A 25,989-nucleotide genomic window follows, 5' to 3' on the forward strand; every position below is an offset into this window, starting at 1 on the left:
ATTGATGTGGCTCGTGGCACTTGCTGCGGGAAGCTACCTGGACCATCACGCTGGTCCTTTTCCAACAACCGGGCTGCTCCAAGTGCCCTCGCTTCATGAAAGTCTGTGCTTCCCAGTTCCCCATGACCCGGCCTTCCCTACAGGGACAGGGGCCAGGTTTAAGAAATCTGCTTTTCTTAGTACTAAGTGCATAGATTTGACATTATAATGCTTTCATTAAGAGTATTTTTCATTGATGACATAATCTGACTTCAAAAGCAAGTGGATGGTGTGATTTTTGACTCTGTCCCAACGAGTGGGTTTGATGTGAAAGGCCGTGCGTGTCTGAAGCTTATCACTGGGAGGCTGATGTCCAGGACTAACTGGCGAGCTTGTGCTTTGATTGCAGAGGCCCAGCCTGACCCACGTGGTGGAGTGGATTGATTTCGAGACCCTGGCTCTGCTGTTTGGAATGGTAATGGCAGCCTCCCATTACAGGGACAGGGCTCCAAGCCTGCGGCAACCTGCGACTTCTCTTTTGCTGCTGCTGCAGCTAATTCCTTGTTGTTGTTTTGTTTGTTTGGGGGGAGGTAATTAGGTTTGTTTATTTACTTACTCATTTTAGTGGAGGCACTGGGGAGGGATTGAACCCAGGACCTCGTGCGCGCTAAGCCCGCGCTGTACCACTGAGCTACGCCCCCCCCCCTTCTGCAACTGATTCCCAAAGACACTGTGCCGCTTGATAGTTAGGGCTTGACTGAGAAGGTTTGTGCGGTCTAGCTAATTTCTCCTGCGGAGGAATGGAATGATTAGTGCTCTGGTGGGTTAGCTGGAAAATTTTAGTCTAAAGCCTGTCTGATAGTGAAATCATGGTCATTTAGCAAATTAAGCAAAGTTTTGAGTTACTGTCCTTAAAATTTAAAATGGGATGTCCTAAGCAAATGAACCATACAAGGTTTTCAGTGATTGGAAAAGTACCTTTAATTATATGGATAAAGGAAGAAATGAAGAAGTCATCCCTTATTTATCATTATCAGGGGGCCGTTGTGTCCTGTGTGCTGTGAGGTGTCACCGAATCCACCTGTAGGAAGGGAACTTTAAGACGCACTAGCGGGCGAGTGTGGAACATGAATCATATATAGGTGCAGCTTTGAGTACGTGAGTTTGACAAGGGCCTGAACAGCAGTGGGAATGGCTCATGTGCTGTTTATTTTTTTTCTTGCTTGGGAGGGTAATCAGGTTTATTTATTACTATTATTTTTTTAATGACGATACGGGGGATTGAACCCAGAACCTCATGCCTGCTAGGCATGCACTCTACCACGGAGCTGTACTCTGTCCCCACCCCCCCAGTTCATGCATTCTTGAACAGACCCCACAGCTGTGTGATCTGAAGGAGGGTCTTACCCTCTCTTGACTCGAGGACTCACCCTGTGTGAAGCAGGTCGTCATGTATCCTCATTTCCCTGCTAACAGTCTCTCCACCCCAGCACCCTGGCTTTAGTGGACCCAGACTGGCTGCCTCCCCTGTGGGTGTAGTGTGGGAGGCAGGTCGATGCTCTGAACTTAGGCTTCTACAGAGGAGCTAACAGTTGTGTTGGGTCCTGAAAAGGCTGTGGGGTTTGGGCATATGGGAGGAAGGAGGAAGGTGTATCAGATGTTCTATAAAATGAGGTGTTTTTTTTTTTAAACTTCAGCGATTGGCGTTAGTTTGCTGGGGTGCCGTAACACAGCACCACAGACTGGGTGATACAAACAGCAGACGTGCGTTTCCTCCCAGTTCTGCAGGCTAGAGGTCCAGGGTCAGGGTGCCAGCAGGGCTGGTTTCTTCTGAGGCTTCTGTCCTCTTCTTATAAGGACACCAGTCATACTGGACGAGGGCCTCATTGTAATTTAATTACCTCCTTAATGTGGTCACCACACTTGGAGCTGTTGGGGGGTTAGGATTTCAACATGTGAGTGGTTTAATTTTTTTCAATTGGAATCAGCTCATTAAGGTTCTGTGATGCTAGGACTTTGGGTGCAAAGACAGCCTATAAAGCCAGGCCCTTCCGTTTCCATCCTATTTCATGCCAGTCCGTCACCCATGGGGCCACTTGCCCAGGCCCTGAGTTCCAGGCTCTCTTGGGGGTTCTGGCAGCAGTCGTGGGGAACAGCTTCCTCACGACAGTGGAAGACCACGCAGGACCTGCCCATCCACGTGGCCATTTGGGTTAGGATGAACGTGGTGGTCACTTTAGACAACGCAGGTGTTGGTACTGGGCTAAATTAATTTTGGGACGTGTTCTGTTTTGCATGTTTCTTTGAAAGACAGTACTGGGCCCACTATTTTCTAAGTACTTTAATTTACATAATTCTATTGAATTTTCACAACCATCTTATAAGGAACAGACATTCAGAGGTGAGGCGAGAAAACTAAAGTGCAGAGACTTAAACACATTTTTTTTCTGAAGATTAAACATCTCCTGAGGGGCAGGCTTGGCATTTGAACCTGCATCTTCTCACTGCAAGTTCAACACATGGTGCATCACCATCTAAGGGGGTGGAATAGACAATCTTCCAGAAAGTTCAGGCTGGTTGAGGTGTCTGGTTGATTAGACTTAGAATAAATGGGACGTTCCTCTTTGTTACTGACTATGATAGCTATTCTCACCAATTCAGTGTCATCACTGGAAACATGCACGCCAGTAAGCCTCTGGGTTCGTACAGAACCCAGGGAATAATCATTTCAGTGTAACTACTCTTACTTGCGTGTCTTAATCAAATCAGTGACAAAAATCTGTTACATTATTTTAGGAAACAAAATTTAACCCAGTATAAAAGTCTTAAAATGTTTTTTAAAAATCTTTAATGTATTTATTCATTTTTGTTTTTGTTTTTGTTTTTGTTTTGGAGGGGAGGTAATTAGTTTTATTTATTTACTTGCTTATTTTAATGGAGGTCCTGGGGATTGAACCCAGGACCTTGCATGCCAAGCAGGCACTCTACCCCTGAGCTATATGCTCTTCCCCATTAAAATGTTTAATTGTTGCTTGTGTGGACATTTAGGAACAGAAGGCCACATGCTGGCCCACTTCCTTCCCTGCTTCTAGCTTTGTGACTGTAAGTCACCTCCCATCTCTGCTCGTCCGTCGGTTTCCTGGTCTATGAGACAGAGAGTAATAATAACACCGATGTTCCCTGTGAAGATCGGGTGGAATGATAATGTACCTTGGGCACATGCCCCTGGACAAATATACAAGTGCAAACCCACAAGCAAGGGGCTCGGGGCCTCCACTCAGCGATTTAGTCAGCGGACCACGCTCAGCAGGAGAGTGAGAGGCTTGATGAGGTGGTAGCTTTCAGGAAGCCAGAACTCAGATTTGTAAGTGACCCCTCTGGTGTCGTTTCAGGATGCTACTCTGCTGAAACATTCTCCTTGCCTCTTTTTTTCTTCTTTTCCCCCACAGATGATCTTAGTAGCCATATTTTCAGAAACTGGATTTTTTGATTACTGCGCTGTAAAGGTAGGTTTGATGTAGCACTTAATGGTTATGTATGAATTGATAGACGTATTTCTTACGTGTTTATTTTTCTACTGGTACATATGTAGTGAAGAAAACTGCTATTTAAAGAAAGTATTTAAAAATTCTATCTTCTTTTTCAAAATCACTGCTGCAAGTCTGGGTAGAGTTGCCGTCCTGTGTCAGGTGGCTCTGAGCAGTGCTTTCAGCTTCTCAGCAGTCCCGGAGGAAGGGGACCAGGGAGAAGTCTGCTCCAGCTGAGTGTTTGTCCGACATTCTTTAAATTGGCAGGTTGAGAGCTATGCACTAAACCTGTTTTGCTCTCTGAGCATCCAAAGATTTCAAGGCATCAGCTTCTGATTACTTTGCTTTTTGGTGAAATCGTTTCAATGATTGCTTTCTAAACCTTGAACCTATAAACATTCACTTTTATCACTGGAACCCTGGGAAACCCACCAGCAACTTCCAACTGTCAGAATCTGTCCTGGTCCTGTCTCTCAGGGTAGGCAGGACGAGAGCTTTGCTAATGCAAAGGCTAATTCTGGGCTTGAATTTTTGGTTTTTTGGAAACTGAAAAGTTCTTTTAAAAAATTAAGTCCTCAACAAAGCGCTTTGCAAACTCTGAATGACAGAACCGTGCTGTGATTTTTGCCGTCTTTGTGAACCATCTTGCACCTTGCCAGGAGCTACCTGGCCTCCTCCTCCCAATGCCTTGGTACTAAAAGTACCCCCCAGATCGCCAAAGATCAGCAGACTCTAGGGTCAGGTGGCTCCAACGTCACAGCCCAGGCTGTCCAGCCAGAAGGAGTGTGTGAAAGACTGGAGGTTATACCGGTGGTGGGCCACCTCCTTGTGGCAACTGGACCATCACGGGGCGGCGTGAAGGAGAATCGGATGGAAGGAATGCAGGCCAGGGTGGATTTAGAACGTCCAACTCCAGCCATCCCTGCCCCACTGCGTCCTTGGGTCTAAGTTTTAATTTCACCGTGTGATGTTTATTTAGACCCCCAGTTCTTAGAGACCCTAATGAAAAGTCACATCAGTTCTTTGGCCCCGCTGATCCTGGCTTATTCTTTTTCGTGTCCCAGGCGTACCGACTGTCCCGGGGCCGGGTGTGGGCCATGATCATCATGCTGTGTCTCATCGCCGCCGTCCTTTCTGCCTTCCTGGACAACGTCACCACTGCCCTCCTCTTCACTCCCGTGACCATAAGGTATGCGGAGGGGCCGCCGTGGGCGTCAGGCGTGTGTGGGCTCCTGACCTTGCCCTCCGCCCGTGTGCCCAGGCCAGCCTGCATGCCTGCTGGGACCGTGGCTCAGCCTGCATGGCTGTGACAGCAGCAGAGGTGGCAGCAGAAATGCCTGCAGGAGTCTGCAGACGCGGGCCTCTGTGTCCTGCGGGACAGACCGTCAGGGACCAGGAGGTCTAGCCCACGTGCTCCGTGGGGCGATCAGCCAGAAGGTGGGAAGTGGGGCCACTGTCCTGCTCTGGCAGGCTCCTCACTGGAGGCTCCCAGGACCTGGCCTGCCAAGGCCTTGCCAGGTAACTTTGGGAAAGGAAAATTCCGTTTCATTCCAATTTGCTGCTTTTAATTCCACCTACTTCATTCATTTGACGTTCACTGAGCACAGGAGGCCAACTGCCTGGAGCCTCCTGGGGCTTGGGCTCCAGCCTGGTCATCGTGTGGCTCCCTCCAAGGCCGTGGACACCTGTCTCTACACTTCATGTTTGTTATTTTAAGGATGGTTCCCAGCTTATCACGCACGGTCTTGCCTTCCTTAGACCCATCGTGTGCTGGTCCTGGGGAAACTGAGGGGACACGGGACACGCCCGGTGGTTTCTGGGAAGCTAGGTAGTGAGGGCCTTTAGACAAGTCTCTTCAACTGCACAGATCTGGGTTGTACCATCAAAGGGGTTAATCCAAACTCGTGTTCTGAGGATTCTGCCAGACGAGAGAGTCCCCTGCGCATGTGAATGTCACCAGCAAAGGGGCTGCCTCCAGGGCTCCGTGCTCATTCTGGGCCACGCCTCTGGTGCTGGAGGAGTGGTGACCCTCTGAGGAGGAGTGGGCTGGAGTGTGGGATGGGGAGAGGAGGAGGAAGCGTGGAGCGAGCAGCACCCTGGCATGTGGCCTGCAGTGTCCGGGGTCTGTCTGCTGCCCAGGCTTCCGCAAGCGTAGCCACATTATCCTGGTCCATATGCAGGCATGAATTTGGGGTGAGGAATGCTGGACTCAGCCTTCCTGCACAGGGGGTGTGGCACCTCCCAGTAGCCCAGGGTTCTTCTGAGGGTAAATGCGGGATGGAGGGTGTTGTACACTGAAGCACATGCTACACCCAACTCTGCGCCTAGGATCCCTCAAGGGACAAGAGGCCATCCACAGCCCACCCCCTCCAACTAGGGGTGGCTGCTGCCGACGCTGGTTTGACAACCACACACGATGCAGCAGACCTCAGCATGTTACTCTGCTCTCTGACGCTGTGACCCACATTCCCAGCGTCCTTGTGCAGCCTGGACAGCCCAGGGTCGTCTCTGCCTTGCTGGGATTTGTTTGCATCCTCTCTGTTCCAGGAACGGGCTTTGTGATTTTATGTGAGAGTGGCAATTCCATTTATTAGTTTAAAAATTACATCTTTCAAGACTGAGGAGTTAGCGTGCCTTAGGCTCACTGTTTATACCACCGTATTCTTCATGACTCTTTAAGCTGTCTCGTCTAACCTGAGCGACATAGACTTTACGGTTAGACAGCCAGGTCCTGCATTGTTGGTGGACACACACTAGTCCTTTTCTTACTAGAAGCAGCTCCTGGGGCCTCCTCAGCTGAGAGCCGCTGCTGCTGCTGCTCAGAGTCTGATCCTTTCTTTCTGGACTCATGTCCCTGGTCCCCGTACATCGCTCCCTTCTCAGCTCTCACTCTGCTCTGTAGGCTGGTCCCCCTCAGGCGAGCTGCTGGCTGTGCTCTGAGCGTGGAGATGGTGGGAAGGACCCTTGAGTGCAGCAGGGCCCCCTGCCCCCGAGATTGAGACCCAGGGCCCAGTTTCTGCATGGAAGTGGGCGCTGTGATGGGCTGGTGCAGGAGACACCTTGATGTGTTTCTGATACAGGAAAAATGAGGGGCAAGAGGATGGCCGTGTCTCAGGTCTCGGGTGAGTCCCTGGGATGCGCCCCACCAAGTGTGGGTCCTTGGCTTTGTGCCAGAAAGAATTCAGGAGCGAGCCACAGTAGAGTAAAAGTAGATTCATTTAGAGGGATACACACTCCACAGACAGAGTGCGGGCTGTCCCAGAAGGCCAGAGAAAGGCCACGAGGTGCCGGGTTGTTAGTTTTTATGGGCTCAGTAACTTCATATGCTAACAAGTGGCAGGATTATTCCAATTACTTTGGGGAAGAAGCTGGGATTCCCAGGACCTGAGCCATCATCCACTTTTTGATCTTTCTATGATCAGCCTTTAAAACGGTCCTGGCACCTGTGGGAGTGACACTGAGGAGCTATTGGGTTACAATGAGTGTGCATCGAAGCTCAAGGTCTACTGGGAGTTGGACCTTCCACCATCTTGGTGCTAATGGCTGTGTCATTCTTGTAATGGCTGTGCCCTGCCCCCTTCCCTCCTGTCTCATTTCCTAAACTTTCTTTACTCAACTGTGTGCTCACTGGACACCCCCTGGGGAGCTGTAAACGCTGCTGCCCTGGCCTGCCCCCAGGGATTGGTCTGTCGTGAGCTTGGGACCCAGGTTCAGGGTTCCCAGACAAACCTAGCTTGTAGCCAAGTGGAGAGCCACTGCTGTAAAGTGTGTGCTGCTTAAGGAAGAAGTCTACAGGCAGTAGTTAAAGGGAAGGGGCCAGGGGACAGCTCAGGGCCTCAGCATTTAGAAGGGAAGGTGGGTAAGTCACTAGGCTGGCAGGGCGTGGTGTGAGCCGCTGGGCAGTGGTGCCTTCTGCTCTGTCTCCATCCTGACTTGCAGGGGCCCGGTGGCCAGCGCGAGTTCACCTGTGCTCGCGCCTGCCCTGCACTGAGGACCTGCACCCCGAGTGCTCCCTCCAGACCTGTGCACGGTGGGGCAGGAGGACATCTTCACCTGGATGGCTCAGATGGGTTGCCAGTTAACTTTCAGAGAAATGTGATTCGGAGAGTCCGCTGTATCCTGTAACTCTCTAGCATTCTTGTCATTGTTTATCCCTCAGCATTGCCCTTCTCACCGGAGGGGGTGTGTGTGTGTGCACGCGTGCACACCCTGCCCTTGTACAAGCAAGTGCTTTAAAAATACTTAGTTCGCACATGGGCCTTTCACAGTGTGAATAGTGGGTCTGTTTTCTTCCCCCACAACTCACGACAGATTGTGTGAGGTGCTCAACCTTGATCCAAGACAAGTCCTGATTGCAGAAGTGATCTTCACGAACATTGGAGGGGCTGCCACTGCCATTGGGGACCCGCCAAATGTCATTATTGTTTCCAACCAGGAGCTGAGGAAGATGGTATGTATCAGTATAACGGTGTGGCTTCCAATAAATGCAGACTCCAACTTACTTGCACAGTTAGTAACATCCTCCCCAACGTGGATGTCACCTCTTCAGAGTGCTCCGGTCACCTGGAGCATGGGAGTTCAGGTGACTGAGCTGCAGTGTACAGGGAAGTGGTCCTAATTGGTTTCATTGCCATTCTGATAACTATTTAAGAAAATGATTGAATAACATGATCTATTTAGTATATTATATTAAACATAGTAGATTACATTATATTAAACATAGTATATTATATTATTCTATAGTCTCCAAGTGGGAACTGAGGTTTCTTCCAACTAATATTAAGAATAAAATGACCTTCACTTTTCAACTGAGGTGGATAAATTCACTGATGAAGAACTTAAGTTTTTTTTTAAAGGGTCAGAAAATGAAGGGATTTTTTAGGGATTTTTTTTTTGAAAGTGCTTATAAACATTAATATATAATTTATTTGTCCACTAAAATAAAAAGTATTAAAAAAAGAGTGCAAATGGTACTTTACACATCTCAGAGTTAAAATTAAATTATATAACTAATTTTCATTTGCTGTTCTTTGGACATGAATTTTCTGTCTCTCTTCTCTGAAGTATCAGTAAAAATGCTTCTGAATTGGAGTCATTTATTATAGATGAGACGTTTATGCGTGTGTGTCCGTGCAGTGTGTCAGTATGTTTTTATATGTACATGCTGTCTTTCATAAAAATACGTGAGCCTTTGAGAGTTCATGGGCGTAAGGTGTCAATGGTCATTTTGTGGGCCCAACGTGTTCTAGAGATTCAAAGTATAACTTAGATACTTTGGCTAACCTTTAATACTGGTTGCTCTGAGAAACTGCCTGCAACACCTCACCAGTCTTGGGGGGAGAGCGTAGCTCAGTGGGAGAGTGGGTGCTTGCAGTCATGTCACCCTGCGGCATATCAAAAGGTAGTAGAGCCCTGTGCTCTGTCTTAGGGGCACCCGTCACCCAGGATTGGCTGCATCCACGTGGGAGAGAACTATTTTTAGAGAAAAATACTGTTTTATTATTTTTATTCTACAGTAATCCATTTATTTTTAGAAAATAGAAATAGCACGCACACAAATAAAAAATTGTCATAACCCCCCCTCCCAGAGATAAATCCGCTTAATATTTTGCTGCATGTAGTCTCCAAGAATGTTTGCATGTGAACATGCATGGATTAAAAAGATAATTTCTGCTCTGACCAAGATGGAGTAAGAGGGACTGGACCTACTCTCCTGCTTGAGACATCCAAAAAGATAAATAAACCAAAATCCAAAAAACAAAACAAATCAGATTCAGACAATGGTAATCAAGATACTGGATATCAGGCAAAAAGGATAGTGATCCCTGAGAAATGGGAAACAAAGCATAGGTGAGCCTGTGCGTGCTCCAGCTCACTTACTTGAGAGATCTTCCAGGATGCAGTGCAGGGAGAGGGAACCCATGGGAGTCCCCACGGCTCCCTGAGTTTGAGGGGCTAGAACTGAGTCTGGAGACACCAGGGCGACTACAATTTGAAAGACAGAGCCCCAGAGAGGAGAGAACTGCATAGAGAGAGAAGCCCAGAAGATTTGCAGAGGGAGACTACCTGTGACCAGGGAAAGAACAACCCAAAACGATTGGAAGGAACGGTGCTTGGTACACACAGGGCCGGGAGCAATGCCTGTTCTGCCAGGAGGACTGGAAACCTCTGAATTCCTGAGGCATCGGGTAGAGTGCTCTGGAGGGTCTTACCTGACTTTGGCGAGTAATTATCTCTAGACTGAACAATGCCTTGGTCCCACCTAATAAATCTTAAGGACCCGAAATAATCAGCTTGTTTCTAAGTAGTCTAACTGCATCGAAGAACAAACCTAAAGAATATTTATAGCAACACAAAAATATACGACAACACACAGAGTAAAATTCACAATGTATGGCATCCAGTCAAAGATTACCAGGCACACAAAGAAGCAAGAAAATATGACCCATCACAAGGAGAATATGAACCATTTGAAGTCAAGCCAGAATAGACCTAGGCGTTAGAATTTGTAACAAACAAGGGCATTACAACTGTTATTAAAACTGTATTTGAGATGTTCATTACGTTAAGCAGAAACAGGAAAGGTATATTAAAAAAAAAAAGGCCTAAATGAAACTTCTAGAAATAAAAACTATATTGTATGAGATAAAAATCTCCTGTTAGGATTAACAGCAAATTAGGAATTGCAGAAGAAAAGATTAGTGAGCTGGCAGACATGGATCCAAAATAAAACAGTGAAAAGATAGTAAGTAACAAAAAGCATTAATGAGCTAAGGGGAGAACTTCAGGTGGCCTAATGTATCTGTAGAGTTAGTCCCTGAAGGAGAGAGGGGGACAGAAAACCACATTTGAAGAAAATATGGTTTAAAATTTCAACTTTTTTTTTTAAGTGAAAGCAAATTTATTTAGAGAGATACACACTCCACAGAGTGCAGTCTGTCTTACTCAGAAGGCCGACTGGGCGTTGAATCTTCCACCATTTTGGTGTTAATTGCTGTCGTTTCTTGAATGGCTGTGCCCTGGCCCCTTCCCTCCTGTCTCAGTTTCATTTCTAAAGGGAGCCTGACAATAGAAGCTCTGCCAGGGACCGCAGTGTCCCCGACAGTGGGGTTCGCTGGGGTGGGTGGGAGGCCTCCTTTGGCTTGGGACTGAGGCAGGCTCCCGTGGCCAAGAGCAGGCATTTTTCTTGGTGGGTGCCGTCCCCATTAAAGGTCTCTGAATTGGACTATTGTCTGGAATTTAGTCCCTTCCCAACAAGGGGACAGGGCACACAGGCATGAGCAGAGACTCATGTGCAGAGGTAAAATTTTCTAGCAGGCAGCTAAGGGGAGAGGGGTGGTGAATCGGTTGGTGTGGGGCCTTCTGTACATCCCCATTATTGTACAGGATTGGGAGGACAAGGGTCCAGGGAAAGCAGTCTGCGCAGAGTAGGTGGCCTCCATATCTAGTAAGAAAACACTTTCCTACCTGCCACGCCAGGGGTTACCCTAGAGTCCTCCGGAGAAATGACCAGTGTCCTTTGGGAGCCAGGGAGGGTCCTGGGCCTGTCAGTCTTCGGTCCTCTTGGCCTTCATTGATTTGGGAGCCCCAAGCCCCCTTTGGGACTAGGGGCAGGCCTGCTTCCAGTAGCCTCTCATTTGCATATCGGGCAGGGTCCTGGTGGACTTTCCCCTACATGGGGCATTCGTTGTTCCAGTGGCCCTCCTGGCTGGACTTAAAACAGGTCCCTTCTTGGTGACACAGTGTCTCTAATCCAGAAGCCCTTCAGGGAGTTCAGGGTTTTCTTAGGCATGAGCCACCCTGTCCTCCTTGCTTGGCCCTGCAATAAACCTTTCTCTGCTCCAAACTCCAATCTTTCTGTTTGTTTGGCCTCACGGGGCATCAGGCACACGAACTTGCCTCTGGTCACACCGTGAGTCCTACCTTTGGGAGCTCTCGCTGCTGTCTGTGTACGAGTCCCCTCACAGAGCTCCATCCGTTATTCAGCTGCTGTTTTCAAGGGCAGCCACTGGATGTGCAGGTAGCTGTGAGAGATAAGAGCTTCAGGTCATTGCACACTGGCAAGCCTAAATTTTGACGCAGCTTACTAATAATGGCTTCTAAGTTATATTGTATCTTTAGCAATATTATAAATGGTTTCAGATCTTTTCTGGAACTGAGGGAGCCAAATAAGCACATTTTAATAAAAACAATTAATATAATTTAAATCACTCCTTCCAACTCAGTCCTATAGAAGGTGGGCTTTCTGACTGTTGACTTGGGCGTGGTCTCTCAAAGTCATCACTAACATCCCCTGGGACCTACACTCCGTACCCTCATGTGTGCCCCCAAAGGTCCCCAAGTGCAGAGCCAGAATGCCTGGGTTCTGTTGGACCACACTGGCCTCATCCCCATGGTCCTTCCTGCCTGGGGGTCCCCCAGTGTTTTGTCATTGCCCCCTGACCCTCTTTTGTGGCATCAGCGGTCCATGAACACAGTAGGAAAGACCTGGAGTTCTCACCAGTGAGAAGTTGGTTCTCACGGCCGCTTCCTGGGGACAGCAGCCTTGTCTGTCCTGCTAGAGGTTCAGGGGCACCCACCCATATTTGCGGAAGGTTTAAGCACAGATTGAAAGAAAGGACAAAACTGACCAGTGATACTGCTGACCTATTCCCTGACAAATTAACCCAGTGGGGACTCCATCCATCCACAAAGATGTCCTCAGCGGCTGACCAAGGCAGGTAGCTCACAGGCAGGCCAAGGAAGTGTAAGGGAAGGGAGGAGGCACCTGCCTGGGACCCCAAGGCCGGTCGGGAAACCCTGAGGGGGCCTGAGTCCCGATGGCCACTGGGTGGCCTGCGGAGGGCTGTGCTCTCCGGGCACGGGGTGCTCTTTCAGATTGATGGCAGCGACTTCAATGAAATATTTATAAAACCCAGTTTACTTTAAATGGGTGGATACTGCCTCATAGGTTTACGTTTTGTCCCCCTCAGTCCTGCCACCGGATCGTGGGGGGACGTGTCAGCCCAGTGGTGACAGGTAGATCCGGCTGAGGTTGGGATTAGGTGTGACGTTGTTTCTTCCTCAGGTTGCCTGTCATTCAGGTAAGAATTGGCCTTTCAATATGAAAGAAACAAATCCTGAATGTTTTCAAAATCACAGTGAAGGGGAGGGTAGATAGCTCAGTGGTGGTGCACATGCTTAGCATGCACGAGGTCCGGGTTCAATCCCCAGTTGCTCCATTAAAAAAAAAAATGGACTTCTCCAAAAACAAGTGAAAATAGATTCCTCAGGTGACCAACGGAAAAACAAAACAAAACACTATTTGGGGGGAAGGGTATAGCGCAGTGGTAGAGCGTGTGCCTAGCATGCACGAGATCCTAGGGTCCATCCCCAGTAACACCATTAAGAAATCAATCGATCAGTCAATCTAATTGCCTTCCTCCAACCCCTCCCCCCCAAAAAAAACATGGTGAAGAGTGCCTGTTGTTCAGTGGGCTCCGTGCTGGGTACACAGCCCCCCATCTGAAGCCTGCCACGCGGTGGGCCTGGCGCTCAGCCCTCCCTGGATCCCCGACCCTTGATGCCCGCACCTCGGGAAGGGCCATCTGTGGTTTCATTTCTCCTCTGCCGTTTCTAGGGCCTGGACTTCGCCGGATTCACAGCACACATGTTCGCTGGGATTTGCTTCGTTCTCTTGTTCTCCTTTCCGCTCCTCAGGCTCCTCTACTGGAACAAAAAGCTTTATAACAAGGAGCCCAGTGAAATTGTTGGTGAGTGGAAGTGCCTCCTCCCATAGCCTCAGAGTTTACTGCCACAATATACATATATATATATTTCCCCCCACCCCAGGGGGAGTTGCCACAGAAAGGCATGAGGTTAATCACATATACGACCTCAGGGAAGTGTCGGTCGCTGGGACACCATGCACTCAGTGTGCCCCCCATATGCCTCTGGCATGCAGGGAGCTTTCAGGGGCTTTAAACCTGTGAGCCGTGCCCCTCTGGTGTTCTAGAGCGTGCAGTGTGGGAAGCAGTGGCCACCGCTCAGTTTGCACGTCGTGACACGTTAAACCACGTGTACACACCACAAACCGCGTGGCTTGTAGACAGACCGCAGTGTTCTAGTATGTCGTGGTTTGAGTCCAAATGTGATTACACAAATGGCAACACAGTCCAGCACGGGATAAAACACCGTGTTCATCAAGGTCGTTTTGATGACACTGTGCTGGACACCAGAAATTGACACGTTGTAACTGACTATACTTCAATTAAAAAAAAAGAGATCATTTTGGTGTGACAGTGACCAGGAGGGAGAGGGCTCGTGGCCATCTCATGGTTTTACATTTTCTTCACTTTAAAGTTTTAGTACATGTTTTATTGAGAACATTGCTGATCAGCATATATTAAAAGCAGTAGGTTACTTGGGAAGCAGCCAGCCGCTGCTCAGCCGGGCCCTGCACAGGTTGCCCAGGTAACGAGGCACACTGGTGTCCAGGAGCGCAGTGATGGGTGGGAACCTCTCCCTCACGTGGTTCGTGGTGACCTCACAGAGCTTATAGGTTGTGTGTTCACCCTCCCTCATCCTATGTTACTCTTCTGACCTCTGACTTCAGTCTTCCTGATCTTTATTCATTTCCATATAAATAGCTGGGAATCTGTGTGTTCCCACCAGCCCTCCTGCTCATCAGATGGAGACGACACAAGGCAGATCTGCCTTTCTTTTCTGCGAGACTTTTGTATTCAGAATTTGACTTTCTTTGTTCTAGTTACGAAAATGTCATGTATACCTTCTCAAGAGTCGTCTATGTTAAACAAGCTTATTCTTAACAGAATTTAGTCACCCATCTCTACCAAAGAAACAGGATGATAAGCAGAAATTTCTCTTTCAGGCAATATGTATTGATTGCACACACACACACACACACACAAAAACTGGAGTGTTCCTGTGGGTTTAAAAATGGTTCTTTACATGCAGTCAGGCGACAAGAAATTCCTTGGTGGCCACTTGGCCCAGCTCTGAGTGAAGGAGATGTAGGTGCAAGACAAGCCGGCAGCTTCCTGTGCACGGCTGCTCAAGGGGAGAGTGGGCATAGCCTCACCAAACGGGCTCTGAACTGTGGGGGGTGAGCCCAGTGCTGGGGGCTGGAGGGAACGGGGGACACAGACACAGGTGCTGGGGGCCGAACAGGACAGTCCTTTCGGCAGCAGAGCCACGGAAGCTTCCTGCCATGTAGCATAGTTTACTTTATTTAGGAAGAATGTGTTTTCTTGACAGCATTGATAATTCTTCATCCTAGTGGTCTACAGAGCAGGTTACGTGGATTTCTTGAGAAAAAAGACTCCTAGATCTTCTTACAGCTTTATAATGGAGGGGACACCTTCAAATAATCCCATTATTTCTCTGTTTTGAAGAAGATTTTAATCAATGTTTGTTTAAAATAATAGTTCTTGCAGTGAGATATCTTGATCCACTTTTGTCATTGCCCAGTGTATTAGTTTGTGCTAGCTGCTGTAACAAAGTACCTGCAGACTGGGTGGCTTAATTGACAGATGGCTTATTTCCGTACATGTTAACGTGTCTTAATAAGCCACCATAGGTGGCCTATTTTCTCACAGTTCTGGAGGCTGGAAATCCAAAGTCATGGATTGGTTGGCTGTGAGGAAGGATGTGTTCCAGGCCTCTCTGCTTGGCTTCTAGTTGACCATATTCCTATTCACGTGGCGCTTGCTCATGTGTGTGTCCGTGTCCACATTTCCCCCATTTATAAGGACACCAGTCATTTTGGATTTGGGGCCATACTAATGACTTCCTCTTAACTAACTACATCTGCAGTGACCTCATTTTCAAATCACGTCACATTCTGAGGTCCTGGGGGCTAGGACTTCAACATATGAATTTTGGAGAGACAGAATTCAACCCACAGCAACCAGTTAGAGGTGTTCAAGATGTTTTATCATCAATTAGTATATATAAAGTGAGATAACTGAATACTTGGAGAGCTAGGAATGGAGAGCTAGGAATACTGCTCCATCGCACTCGCTAATCTGTCTCTTAAAGCTTGTGTGGGCACAGCAGCATCTCTCCCCAGCCTCCCCCAACCTCCCTGGTGATCAGAGTGACCCAGGAATACTTGTTAAATATGCAGATGATGAGGCCCACCCCTGGGAATTCTGTGCTGTGAATAAGCTCTTCTGGAGAGTTATCTTGAGATGAGTTTGGATATACAGAAAACAAATCTGCATAGTAGACTCCTTTGCTCTTCCTGAGTAAGGAGGTGAGAAAAGCTTTGAGTGATGTGGGAGGGGATGGTTGGGACCTGGATAATGCTGAAACCCTCCAGCAACGCCAAGACAGGCTGTAAGTCAGCACAGAGGGAGCAGTGCAGAGGCAGGGAAATTACTCTGGGCCACTGTTGGGTATAGGGGTCTCCAATTTGGGGATGCTTGATGTAACTACACATTCCCAAGCCCTACTCCAAACCCTATCCCTACTCCAAACCTATCCCAGAGATTTGGTTTCAAAAGGTCTGTGGTGGCATCCAGAGTGTTAGAATAGGCTTGGTTACCCTGCAGTTAAATAAGTAGCTCTGAAATCTCAGTGGCCTCGTGCCCACTGTGGGCTGGCAGCACCCTGCTCATCAGCAGTTCTCAGAGCCCTGAGCTGCTGGTCGTCATGCAGAGACGACCACATGTTCCACGCCACCACTGACTGATGCAGCTCGTCACCACTGTCACCAGGCCCCCAGTGGCAGGGTCCAGGATGGGTCAGCCTGCCAAGTGTTAAGAACAGGAGAGATTTTGGTTTATTTTTTTGAAAAGCACAAATAATCACGAGAGTCTGCCCCTCTGTTCACCAAATATCAGCTCATCTGCTTCTTGCTACTGTTTTGCACAGAATTTTTGTATGTGCACATTAGGGATATTGATCTGTAGTTTCCTCTCTTGAAATGTCTTGTCTTTGTTGTCCTGAAAGGATGAGTATAGAAATATATTCTTCTCTTTAATTTTTTGGAAGAAATGGTGTAAAATTGCTACTACATTTTCTACTCTCTGTTTCTTCTTTTCTTCCTTTCTTCCTTCCTTCCTCCCAAGTGATTTTTTTATTAATTTTTTTTTATTTTGTGGGGAGGAAGTAATTAGGTTTATTTATTTTTACAGGAGGTACTGGGGATTGAACCCAGGACCTCATGCATGCTAAGCATGTGCTCTACCACTTGAGCTACACCCTCTCTCCCCAAAGAGGTTTTTAACTACACATTCAAACTCCTTATAGATATAGGGCTATTAATGTTATCTATTTCTTTTTGAGTGATCACTGGTGGCTTAAGTCTCAAGGAATTTGTCCATTTTATCTCAGTTTTTGAAATAATTATTCTAAAGTCATTCATAGTAGTTTCTCATTATCCTTTTAATGGTTACAGAATTTTTTACATTGAAGTATAGTTGATTTACAATATTGTTAGTTTCAAGTGTACAGCAAAGTGATTCAGTTATATATATATTTCAGATTATTTTCATTATAGGTTATTATAAGATACTGAATATAGTTCCCTGTGTTATATAGTAAATCCTTGTTTCTTACCTGTTTTATATAAAGTATTTTGTATCTGTTAATCTTGCACTCCTAACTTACCCTCCCTTCTCCCGCTACGGTAACCATACATTTGTTTTCTTTGTCTGAGTCTGTTTCTGTTTTGCACATAGATTTATTTGTATTATTTTTCAAATTCCACATGTAAATGACACCTAATGTTTGTCTTTCTCTATCTGAGTTACTTCACTTAGTATGATAATGTCTAGGTTCATCTGTGCTACTGCAGTGTCAATATTTCATTCTGTTTTACGCCTGAGTAATATTCCACAGAACTGAAGCACGAGATTCATGTCTGGCGCCTGACCGCACAGCGCATCAGCCCCGCCAGCCGTGAGGAGACCGCGGTTCGAGGCTTGCTCCTGGAGAAGGTGCTGTCGCTGGAGCGCCTGCTGGCCCGGAGGCTGCACAGCTTCCACAGGTACCGCACTGGGCCCTGCTCACACCACTCTTGGTTTAGCAGCAGTTCTCATCTTTACTAGGAGCCCCAGTTTAAGGATGAGAAAACTGAGGCTTAGAGAATTTGAGCAGTTTGCCCAGGGTTATACATCTGGGAAAGTGTGATGTCAGGGTAAGTACTGCCCACCACGCCTCCACACCTAACACTTACTGCACAACAAGAATCCAAAACAATTAATATAACAAATAAATCTAACAAAATACTCTCTAAGTAGGTGATTTCCAGGGAGCTCAAAATGTTACTGAAGTCAAATTCCTGTGGCTGATGCCCCATGAGGCCAAACAAACCAAAACATCGGAGTTTTGAGCAGGGGAAGGTTTATTGCAGGGCCGATCAAGGAGGACGGGATGGCTCATACCCAGAAAAACCCACAACTCCTCAAAGGGTTTCAGCAAAGCATTTTTAAAGGCCAGGGAGGGAGGGGCGTCCTAGGGTAGGTGATCAGCTCCTGCACAATTCTCTGATTGGGTGATGGTGAGGTAAAAGGGCGTCAACCCTATGGTGCCCTCAGCACCAGGAGGTCTGGGGGCCACATTCTCTCCATTAGCAAGTAGTTAATTGCTTCCCTTTGGTGGTGGTTTTTAGCATCTGAAACACTCAGGAAATATACATGAGATACTAATCAGGGAGGAGCTGCAGCAGAGGACATGGGGGAGGGGTCTGTCCCTGGAAGGCCCCCCAGGGTCCTGCTCAGTTACTAAAGAATACCTAAGTCCTATTCAATTCATTTCTGGGCATTTGTTTTTAATCAAAGTTGAGATGTAAAGGTTAACAATAAGAGTCCTTCCTTGGATGAGGTGCTGAGTTCCAACCTGTCTTCACTCTGGAAGCACTAACAGGAAAAGCAAGAGCTGTTGCGGTTTGATGAAACCAACCCTGTGTTCCCAGAGAGCTGGCAAACAGACTGAGGATGGGAGCTGGGCACAGAACCGGCACCAACCCCAAGGGTCGTCCAGTGAGGCTGCAGTCTGCTCTGATCCTGGGGAGAGAAGGCCACGGGCGAGTGTATGGGACTCGCTCTGTCCAGACACGCAGCCCAGGACAAAGCCCTGCCTCGCATCCTCGGCTCCATCCCAGCCCAGGCCCTGCCTCTACCCTGTGATGCTGGAGAAGCAGGACCTGTTACCCTCAGGCTACAGGAAGGCCCTGAGTTGCAGGCTGGGGACAGAGTGACCACCTTCAACAATAGGAATAGGTCCCAAAAAGAAAAGCTTTGTAACTTGAAGATGCAGGAGGAAATTGCAATGAATGTATTTACTCTACTGACTCAAGTTTCGGGGAGCTCTGTCTGGCATGGATGTAGTCAGTGTATCTCACAGTTACAAATGGGGAGAAAGCTGTGGGCTCGGAGATGCGCCATGTTTCCATCAGCTCATCCTGTGTTGATAACAGAAAGGGAAACTGAGGCCTGCAGAGGGTAGTGGCTTTGTAAGGCCACTCAGTCACTGAGGAGCAGAATGGACTGAGGGCGATCTAAAGCAAGTGCTCTGCAGGTCTTGTTTCTACATTTTATTCTGAAAAGCTGTCCTGGGAACCACTCATTTGGGTCTGCTGTGATTTCCTGTAGGGTCTGCACTGGCTGCCTGGTCAACCTCCTTTGATACTTACGACTTGTGAGTGTTCATTAAAGCTAAATTCTCCGACATGCAGCTGCTTTTCCCTAATTGGTCACGGAGAAAATAAAGCAGAGAAAGAAGATGTGCTGATAGGGAAGATTAAAAAGGAAAGGGAGGTTGGAACAAATAGATGTGACTGAAATGGAAACTGAGATGGGTGGGCGCCATGACCAGAGCTGGAAGGAAGCTGATTTCCAAATGAAAAAAAAAATCACCACTAAAGCAAGTAGCATTCCTGTTCCTGTTTTTTCCCTTTAGATAAATTATAAATGTAACATGCCCTCATTTTGAAAAAAAAAATGTAGAGAAGTAGAAAGTGAAGAGATGAAAACCAAGCTGGCTTCCTGTCATCCCCCTGTTCCCATTTTGGCCAATGTGCTTCTGACATTTCTGCAGTGCCAGCAGGTGTTGCTGCGGCCTGGGCTCCTCCCTGCCCTCCAGACTTCCAGCCCTTGGGCGTCTGCCTGCTCCTCTTCCGGAGGTAAACTCCTGATGGGTGTCTGCTCGGCAGGATGAACAGCCCTGGGAAACGGCTAGTCTCTCTGTGGCTCAGGCTGACCTGTCTCAGCCCGCGGCTCCTCCTTGTCAGTCACACATCCCACTGTCTTGCTTGTGCCAGCCTGTCGCCATCTTACTGGAGTCGTAAATCCATGATCCTCCATGTACCAAAGCCCCCTGCCTCACTGACAGCCAACCAAACATCTGTTCCCCCGTCCCTTTGTGTTCACAGTCCCTTCCTCAATAAAAGACCCTGAGCGTTCATCCCAGTGGACACGCGGGCACCTCTTGTCTGTGTGGCCCGCTGTTGCCAGTAGCAGCGAACCTATTAAACTTTTCCTTTGTTCTTAAACGTCTCTTGGTTTCTGGTAAATTTTTTTGCCACCTGCGATGCCGGCCTGCCACATGTCCCCCAACAGTTTCCTGTGCTGAGTTCACATATTCCTCCTTAAGCATTCCCGTCATTTCTGGTATTCTTTTCCTTTGGGAAGGTAGAGTGAGCATCCTTCCCAGTCCACGAACACAGCTCCATCAGGCACCTTGCACAGCAAGACCTGCGCTGCTCCCTGGCCGCACCTGCATCACATGATGGATGGTACCCTGGCCGGGTCCCCTGCCAACTGCCACCCTGCTGACCTTCCTGCTCGATGTCACCAGGAAAATGATGAGTCTGCCCTTTTGTCTTTCAGACAGATCTCACAGGAAGATAAAAATTGGGAGACCAATATCCAGGAGCTACAAAAAAAGGTATCGTGGTTTCTTTTCTTGGAGATTTCTGACCTGCCTCTTTAAGAACTGGGTAGATTCTTTTTCTTTGCTTCATATGAAGTTGCAATAGAAAGTCATCTCCCTTTTTCCTCCTGTAGTTGTACACAAGATGTAAGTTATTTAGAGTTAATGGGGGGGGGTGCATTTTCCAGACATGGTAGGCTTATTTTGTCCAGAAATTGAGAAGTTAAACTTTTTATGTTCCCTTTAAGACAGGGCAGCCCTTTCTGTGGTAATGTGGCATCAGGGAAGGCTGGCGGATGCCTGAGGTTCTCACCCCTCCCTGACCCGGAAAGGCAGGCCCTGTGGTTCCTATAGTGCAGGTGAGGGGAGGCAGGCTGAGACAGGCGAGGTGTGCTGCTGGGGATGGGACGCCTTTTGGGGCAGAGATGGGGTGAGTGTGTTCTGTCGTGTGGCTCTGACTTTGAGGGGGCAAAGCTGATTTGGAGTTATTTTGTTCATTTTCCTGCCTTGGTGGAATTTCTCAACCCATGTGAGGACACACAGTGTCCCTCTCCCAGCCAAGACAGCTCTGCTCAAGATCTGCCAGAAGTCATTTGTATCTTTGGGAAATTTCATATCCAGGTAGTTTATTTCCTAGGGAGAGACTGTGACCAAAGGCAGGTTCGTGTGCCCGCTGCACCATGAGGCCAAATAAACTGTAACATAAGTTTGGAGCAGAGAAAGGTTTATTGCAGGACCAAGAAAGGAAAACCCTGAACTCCCCAGAGGGTTTCAACAAAGCATATTTAAAGGCCAGGTGAAGGGAGGGGAGGTCACAGGTATGTGGTCAGCTTGTGCACAATTCTCTGACTGGTTAATGTCGAGGGAACAGGGTGGTCAATGCTCTGATCCCCTAGGTGCCAGGAGGTCTGGGGGCCATATGCTTTCAATCATCAAGCAGTTAATGTCTTCCCTTTGGTGCTGATTTTAAGCATCTGAAACACTCAGGAAACATACATGAGATACTGTTACCTGGGTGCTTCAGAGAGGAGCTGCAGCAGAGGATACGGGGGAGGGGTCTGCCCAGGGAGGCCCCACAGGGTCCTGCTCAGTTACAAGACCGCTTACCCACTCTCTATGATGGGAATGTTTTGCCCTTCGTTAAAGGAAATTTAGACACTGGGGGTCCTAGTAGGTAACAGGTTCATTGTGTCCCTCCTCTCAATCTCTGTCCCACTCAGATGGTTAAAGTTAGGGAAGATGGGTATGGCTCTGACATTTGTCTGGGTCTCAGGTTTAGACAGACCCTGCCCACCCTTCTAGACCATAGTTTGGGCTGTGAGTTAGGGAAGAGGCTGCATACTTCTCTGGGTACTCAGTGGACAAGGGTCGGGGAGAGGCGGAAACAAGAAGCAAGGATCTGACTTCTCACTGTGATGGCCCCTGGTAACCAAAGGAGAAAAATCTGACAGACACCCAAAAATACTAATAAGACAAACTTTGGATCATCTGATACCAGCTGAGCAACACTGGAATATTCCTTGTCCTGCCTGCCCTCCAATTCCAGTCCTGGAGGGGTCCGTGGTCATGCCCAGTTTCTGTGGTTAACCTGGCTGCAGGGAAGGCTTGCAGTGCCTCCCCTCACCCCCAGTGAGGTGCCCTGCGCCTTTCCTCCTAATTCTCCGTCACAGACTCATCTGCCAAAATTGGCCTTCGTTGGAAGGTGGGCGGGGGAAGGGGAAGATGAGTGGGGGCTGGCCAAGCCACAAGCCTTGGTAGTGGGTGGGGTAGGGGGGACAGGTGCTCAGGAGGCAGCCCCACGTCCTGTGAGCAGGGGACCAGGGGCTGCAGCCAGAGCCTCTGTGACCCAGAACGATATGCTTGTGGTTTTTATGGAAGCAGCTTTAACTGTGTGACCGGAGAAACCAGGAGAGAAAGTCTGTCCTTATCTCTGTCAGTCTGTATGTATACCCACACCCAGGCTCGTGTCCCTGTCTGTGTCTTACCCATCTCTGTGTCTCTGTCTCTGTTTCTACATCTCTATCTTCATCTATACCCATATCTTACCCATATCTCTGTGTCTGTCAATATCTACCTATACCCATTTCTTTAGCTAGATCTCTATTTATAGCTTTATCTATCTAGTCACGTAGACCTAGATATCTTAGACATAGACCGACAGACAAATGTGCTGGTGGGACCACACTTAAGAAAGGACACAGTGCACATGGCGAGCGTGACTCGCACAGGGTCCTGGTTAGTGGGGCAGGACGACCCTGTGCCCGGTGTACGTGCGTGTTGGGTCCTCCCTCCCTCCCTGCCCCAGCCCCACACAGCTGTGGCCTTCAGAGCACAGCACCTTTTGGGGACCTTGCCCTGTCTTGCCCTGTGGCTCAGGTCCCCTAGAAGGAGGTCTGTGACTCTGAGGTGAATGGAGATGCTGCAGAGCGCCTCCCCTTGGCTCCTGTATGCCTGGGGCAGGATCCCATGGGTGTCAGCTGGTAATCAGGGGGCTGCTAAGTGCCTTCAACGGGAGTCATATTGCAAGAATATTTTAACCTCAGTGCTAGATAAGCAGGGACTTGCATAATAGAGGGAAAGGTGAACTAAAAGGCAGTGAGCACACAGGACCTGTGGAAATACATGTGTCTTAAAGGGCCAGGTCCCTGGAGCTTATGTGTTGCCTCCACAGTGGCTTTGCCGGTATCTCATCTAATGCTGGCAGCAGGGCTGGGAACAGCTTGGCATCTCTGTGTCAAGCTGAAAATCTCTTTAGTCAGGTGTCTTACAAAAGGATTGTGCTACTGTATCATTGTGTTTATTTTTCATGAAGATTTTGAATGCTGTGATCTTGAATCTTTGTTTCCCTTGTAACGCATTGTCTTACCTTCTTTCAAGTTCAAGGTGCTATACTTTGTACCATAAGGAGGAATTTGTAGTGATTCAAGTCATGGAGGCTGGTGGGCCCACTGCAGGAATCAGGCCGCGCTGACTGAGCTGTTTTCCTCTCTCACAGCACGGAATATCAGACAGGACTCTGCTCGCCAAATGCCTGACGGTGTTGGGACTTGTTATTTGCATGTGCTTTCTGAACTCATTTGTCCCTGGTGTTCATCTCGATCTCGGTGAGTCTGATTTTTTGAATTAGCTTTTCGTGATAGGCTATCACAGTCTGGAAGGGAAGGTTTCAAAGCTTGTTCCCAAACACCGGCGAGGAGGGCTGAGATGGAGCTTGGCCAGCCTTTGAGGGAAGGTTTTCGGGAGGAGAGGGAGAGGGGAGGGGTTGGGGGGAGACAGATGAACCCCAGGACCATGCACCCTCAGCCCCTCCACAGTCTGACATTAGAAGGGATGGAGAACAGGGTGCGTAGTATCAGCTCAGTATCACGTATAGACCGGTGTACCTGAGCATCGGAGCTTCAGACTGGTGCCTGAGAAGCGCCCCCAGAAGAGGCAGGAGGTCGTATCAGCAGGGCCATAGTCCTGCAGGTTTTGCAGCCCGACCCGACAGTTAGATGAGAGACTACCAGTGAGAGGGCCGGAGAGACCGGTCGTGGTCTCTCTCCCTGCCCAGTGGTTTCCATTTTTCCCAGACAGCAGAACGCTGTTCTCCCACCTGCTCCTGTGGGTTTCCCCTCTCTTGCTCTCACTGGGCTGCGGCTTTCCCTTTGTACTTCCTCAAGGTCTAGGTTGCATGGCTCGTCCGCACCTGAGACATCACCATCTTGCAGAATGAGCTCACTAGGTATCTTATAAACCCCGGGACTTTTCAGTTCTCTATCAATTTTCACGTTTCTCAGATCTTTCTTATTGATGTAATATTTCTCTTAATTGGTGTCATTACTTTAAACTAAATAAAACCACTTCCAAAACCCACCTCAGTTTAAAGTATAGATTTATGAGAAAGTTAAATTGGGGGTGGTGTCAAAGAGTGTTTTCTGTGACCAAAATCTTTACTTATGATTTTCCTTCAAAATGAGCTCTGCTAAGATGTTTTAAATATCTTCTAATAAAAATTTGCTTTCCTACAACATTTGAAGAATAGAACTTCTGTAGAAAACAAAGCCTCTTTGTAAAATAGATGGGTGATGTGGGCAGGCTTTAGTTATTCGAACCACAGCACTGCTCCTTTGGTTCTTGGCTGCCGCTATAAATCTTTAGAGTTCTAAAGATTAAACAAATACAACAGAATGGGTGTTCTGTGGGCAGAAGGGTTTCATCAGCTAATTCTTTAGGGTGTTGACACATTGTTTGGTTTCTAATCTGAGATTCCACTTTAAAAGGACAGATCATGCATTTAAATTTTTTAGTTTTTACAGTAAAAAATATATAGGAGTTTGCATGCAATTTTGTTAGCACTTGGCAGTGGTCTTAGTATAAATAACAATACTTTCAAAATTTAAAGTCACATCTTTAACCATATGGACTTTTAAAAATCTTGATTACTATGAAATTTTAAATTTTAGCCTAAGAATTCTTTGCTTTTTACTAAGATGTTACATCCCTTTTGTGTGGTTGCTGTGTCTGGGATTGAGGAGTGTATTTCATTGCTGCTTTTAAATCTTGTGTTTTCAGTTAGTATTGTGTACAAATGATTTTATATGGGGATTCTGGAATACATAATCTGTATATTTGCATTTTCACCATGATGGGAAAGAATTAGGTTATAAAGGAGAAAAATTTGATTAGCGTATCTTTAATGGGTTCTCGTCAAATTCACAGTGCTGTGAATTTTAACAAAGATGTAGAGTTACGTAACTGCCACTACAATCAAAATACAGACTAGTTCCATCACGTCGCCCCAAATTTCTTTTGTGTTATTCTTTTGTAATCAACTTCTGCCTTAATCCTGTGACTCCAATCTGTTCTCCATCATTATAGTTTTGTCCTTTGGAGAATGTCATAGCCACAGAATCAGACTATCTGCAGCCTTTGGGACTGGCTTCTCTCGCTCAGCATAATGCCTTTCAGATTCATCTGAGTTGTCGTGTGTATCAGTAGTTCATTCTTTTTGTTGCTGAGTAGTCTTCCGTGGTACGCGTGTACCACAGTTTGTTTATCCATTCACCCACTGAAGGACGTTTTGGGTAGTTTCTGTTTTTGGTGGTTGTATGTTACAAATCCAAACTCGTTCTGCTGGCTGCAAGACAGGCCAATAAATCAGGAGACCAGGTGTTGGGGCAAGGAATAGCGACTTTATTTGGAAAGCTGGCAGACCGAGAGGATGGCAGACTAATTAACATCTTGGAGAACCATCCTCCCCCATTAAGAATACAGGCTCCTTTTATATTAAAAGGGGGGGGGTGGTTTTGCAAACTTCTTGGTGTAGCAATTCTTTGTTCTTGCAGCTGTCCACGAGGGCCAGGTCATGGAGCTCCTGCAAAACCTCCAACAAAAAATGTTACTCTCTATTCTGCAACTTGTTATCTTTACGTAAGTGCAGAGCTAGCAAGACCAAGCTTAAGAAACAGGGCACAGGGTTAAAGCCAAAGGAACAGATCTAATACGGAGTCAGATTTGTTCTTTTCTATTACAACTTGAGCTACTCCAAACATTCATGGGCAGGGTTTTGTATGAACCTCAGTTTTTGTTCTCCTTGGGTAATACCTAAGAGTGGGACTGCTGG

At 47.5% G+C, this 25,989-nt stretch overlaps 1 protein-coding gene across 1 annotated transcript in view; it reads left to right on the forward strand.

Moving 5' to 3' along the window:
• The window catches only part of OCA2 (OCA2 melanosomal transmembrane protein), a 175,198-nt gene that overhangs the window by 70,403 nt on the left and 78,806 nt on the right, over positions 1–25,989 (forward strand). Inside the window, 8 exon segments of the mRNA XM_032479273.1 lie at positions 389–454; positions 3,429–3,485; positions 4,571–4,695; positions 7,818–7,956; positions 13,126–13,258; positions 17,352–17,499; positions 20,342–20,399; positions 23,380–23,488. Coding sequence (XP_032335164.1) covers positions 389–454; positions 3,429–3,485; positions 4,571–4,695; positions 7,818–7,956; positions 13,126–13,258; positions 17,352–17,499; positions 20,342–20,399; positions 23,380–23,488 — 835 coding nt within the window.

Source organism: Camelus ferus, chromosome 5, assembly GCF_009834535.1.
Source record: "Camelus ferus isolate YT-003-E chromosome 5, BCGSAC_Cfer_1.0, whole genome shotgun sequence".
NCBI lineage: Eukaryota > Metazoa > Chordata > Mammalia > Artiodactyla > Camelidae > Camelus > Camelus ferus.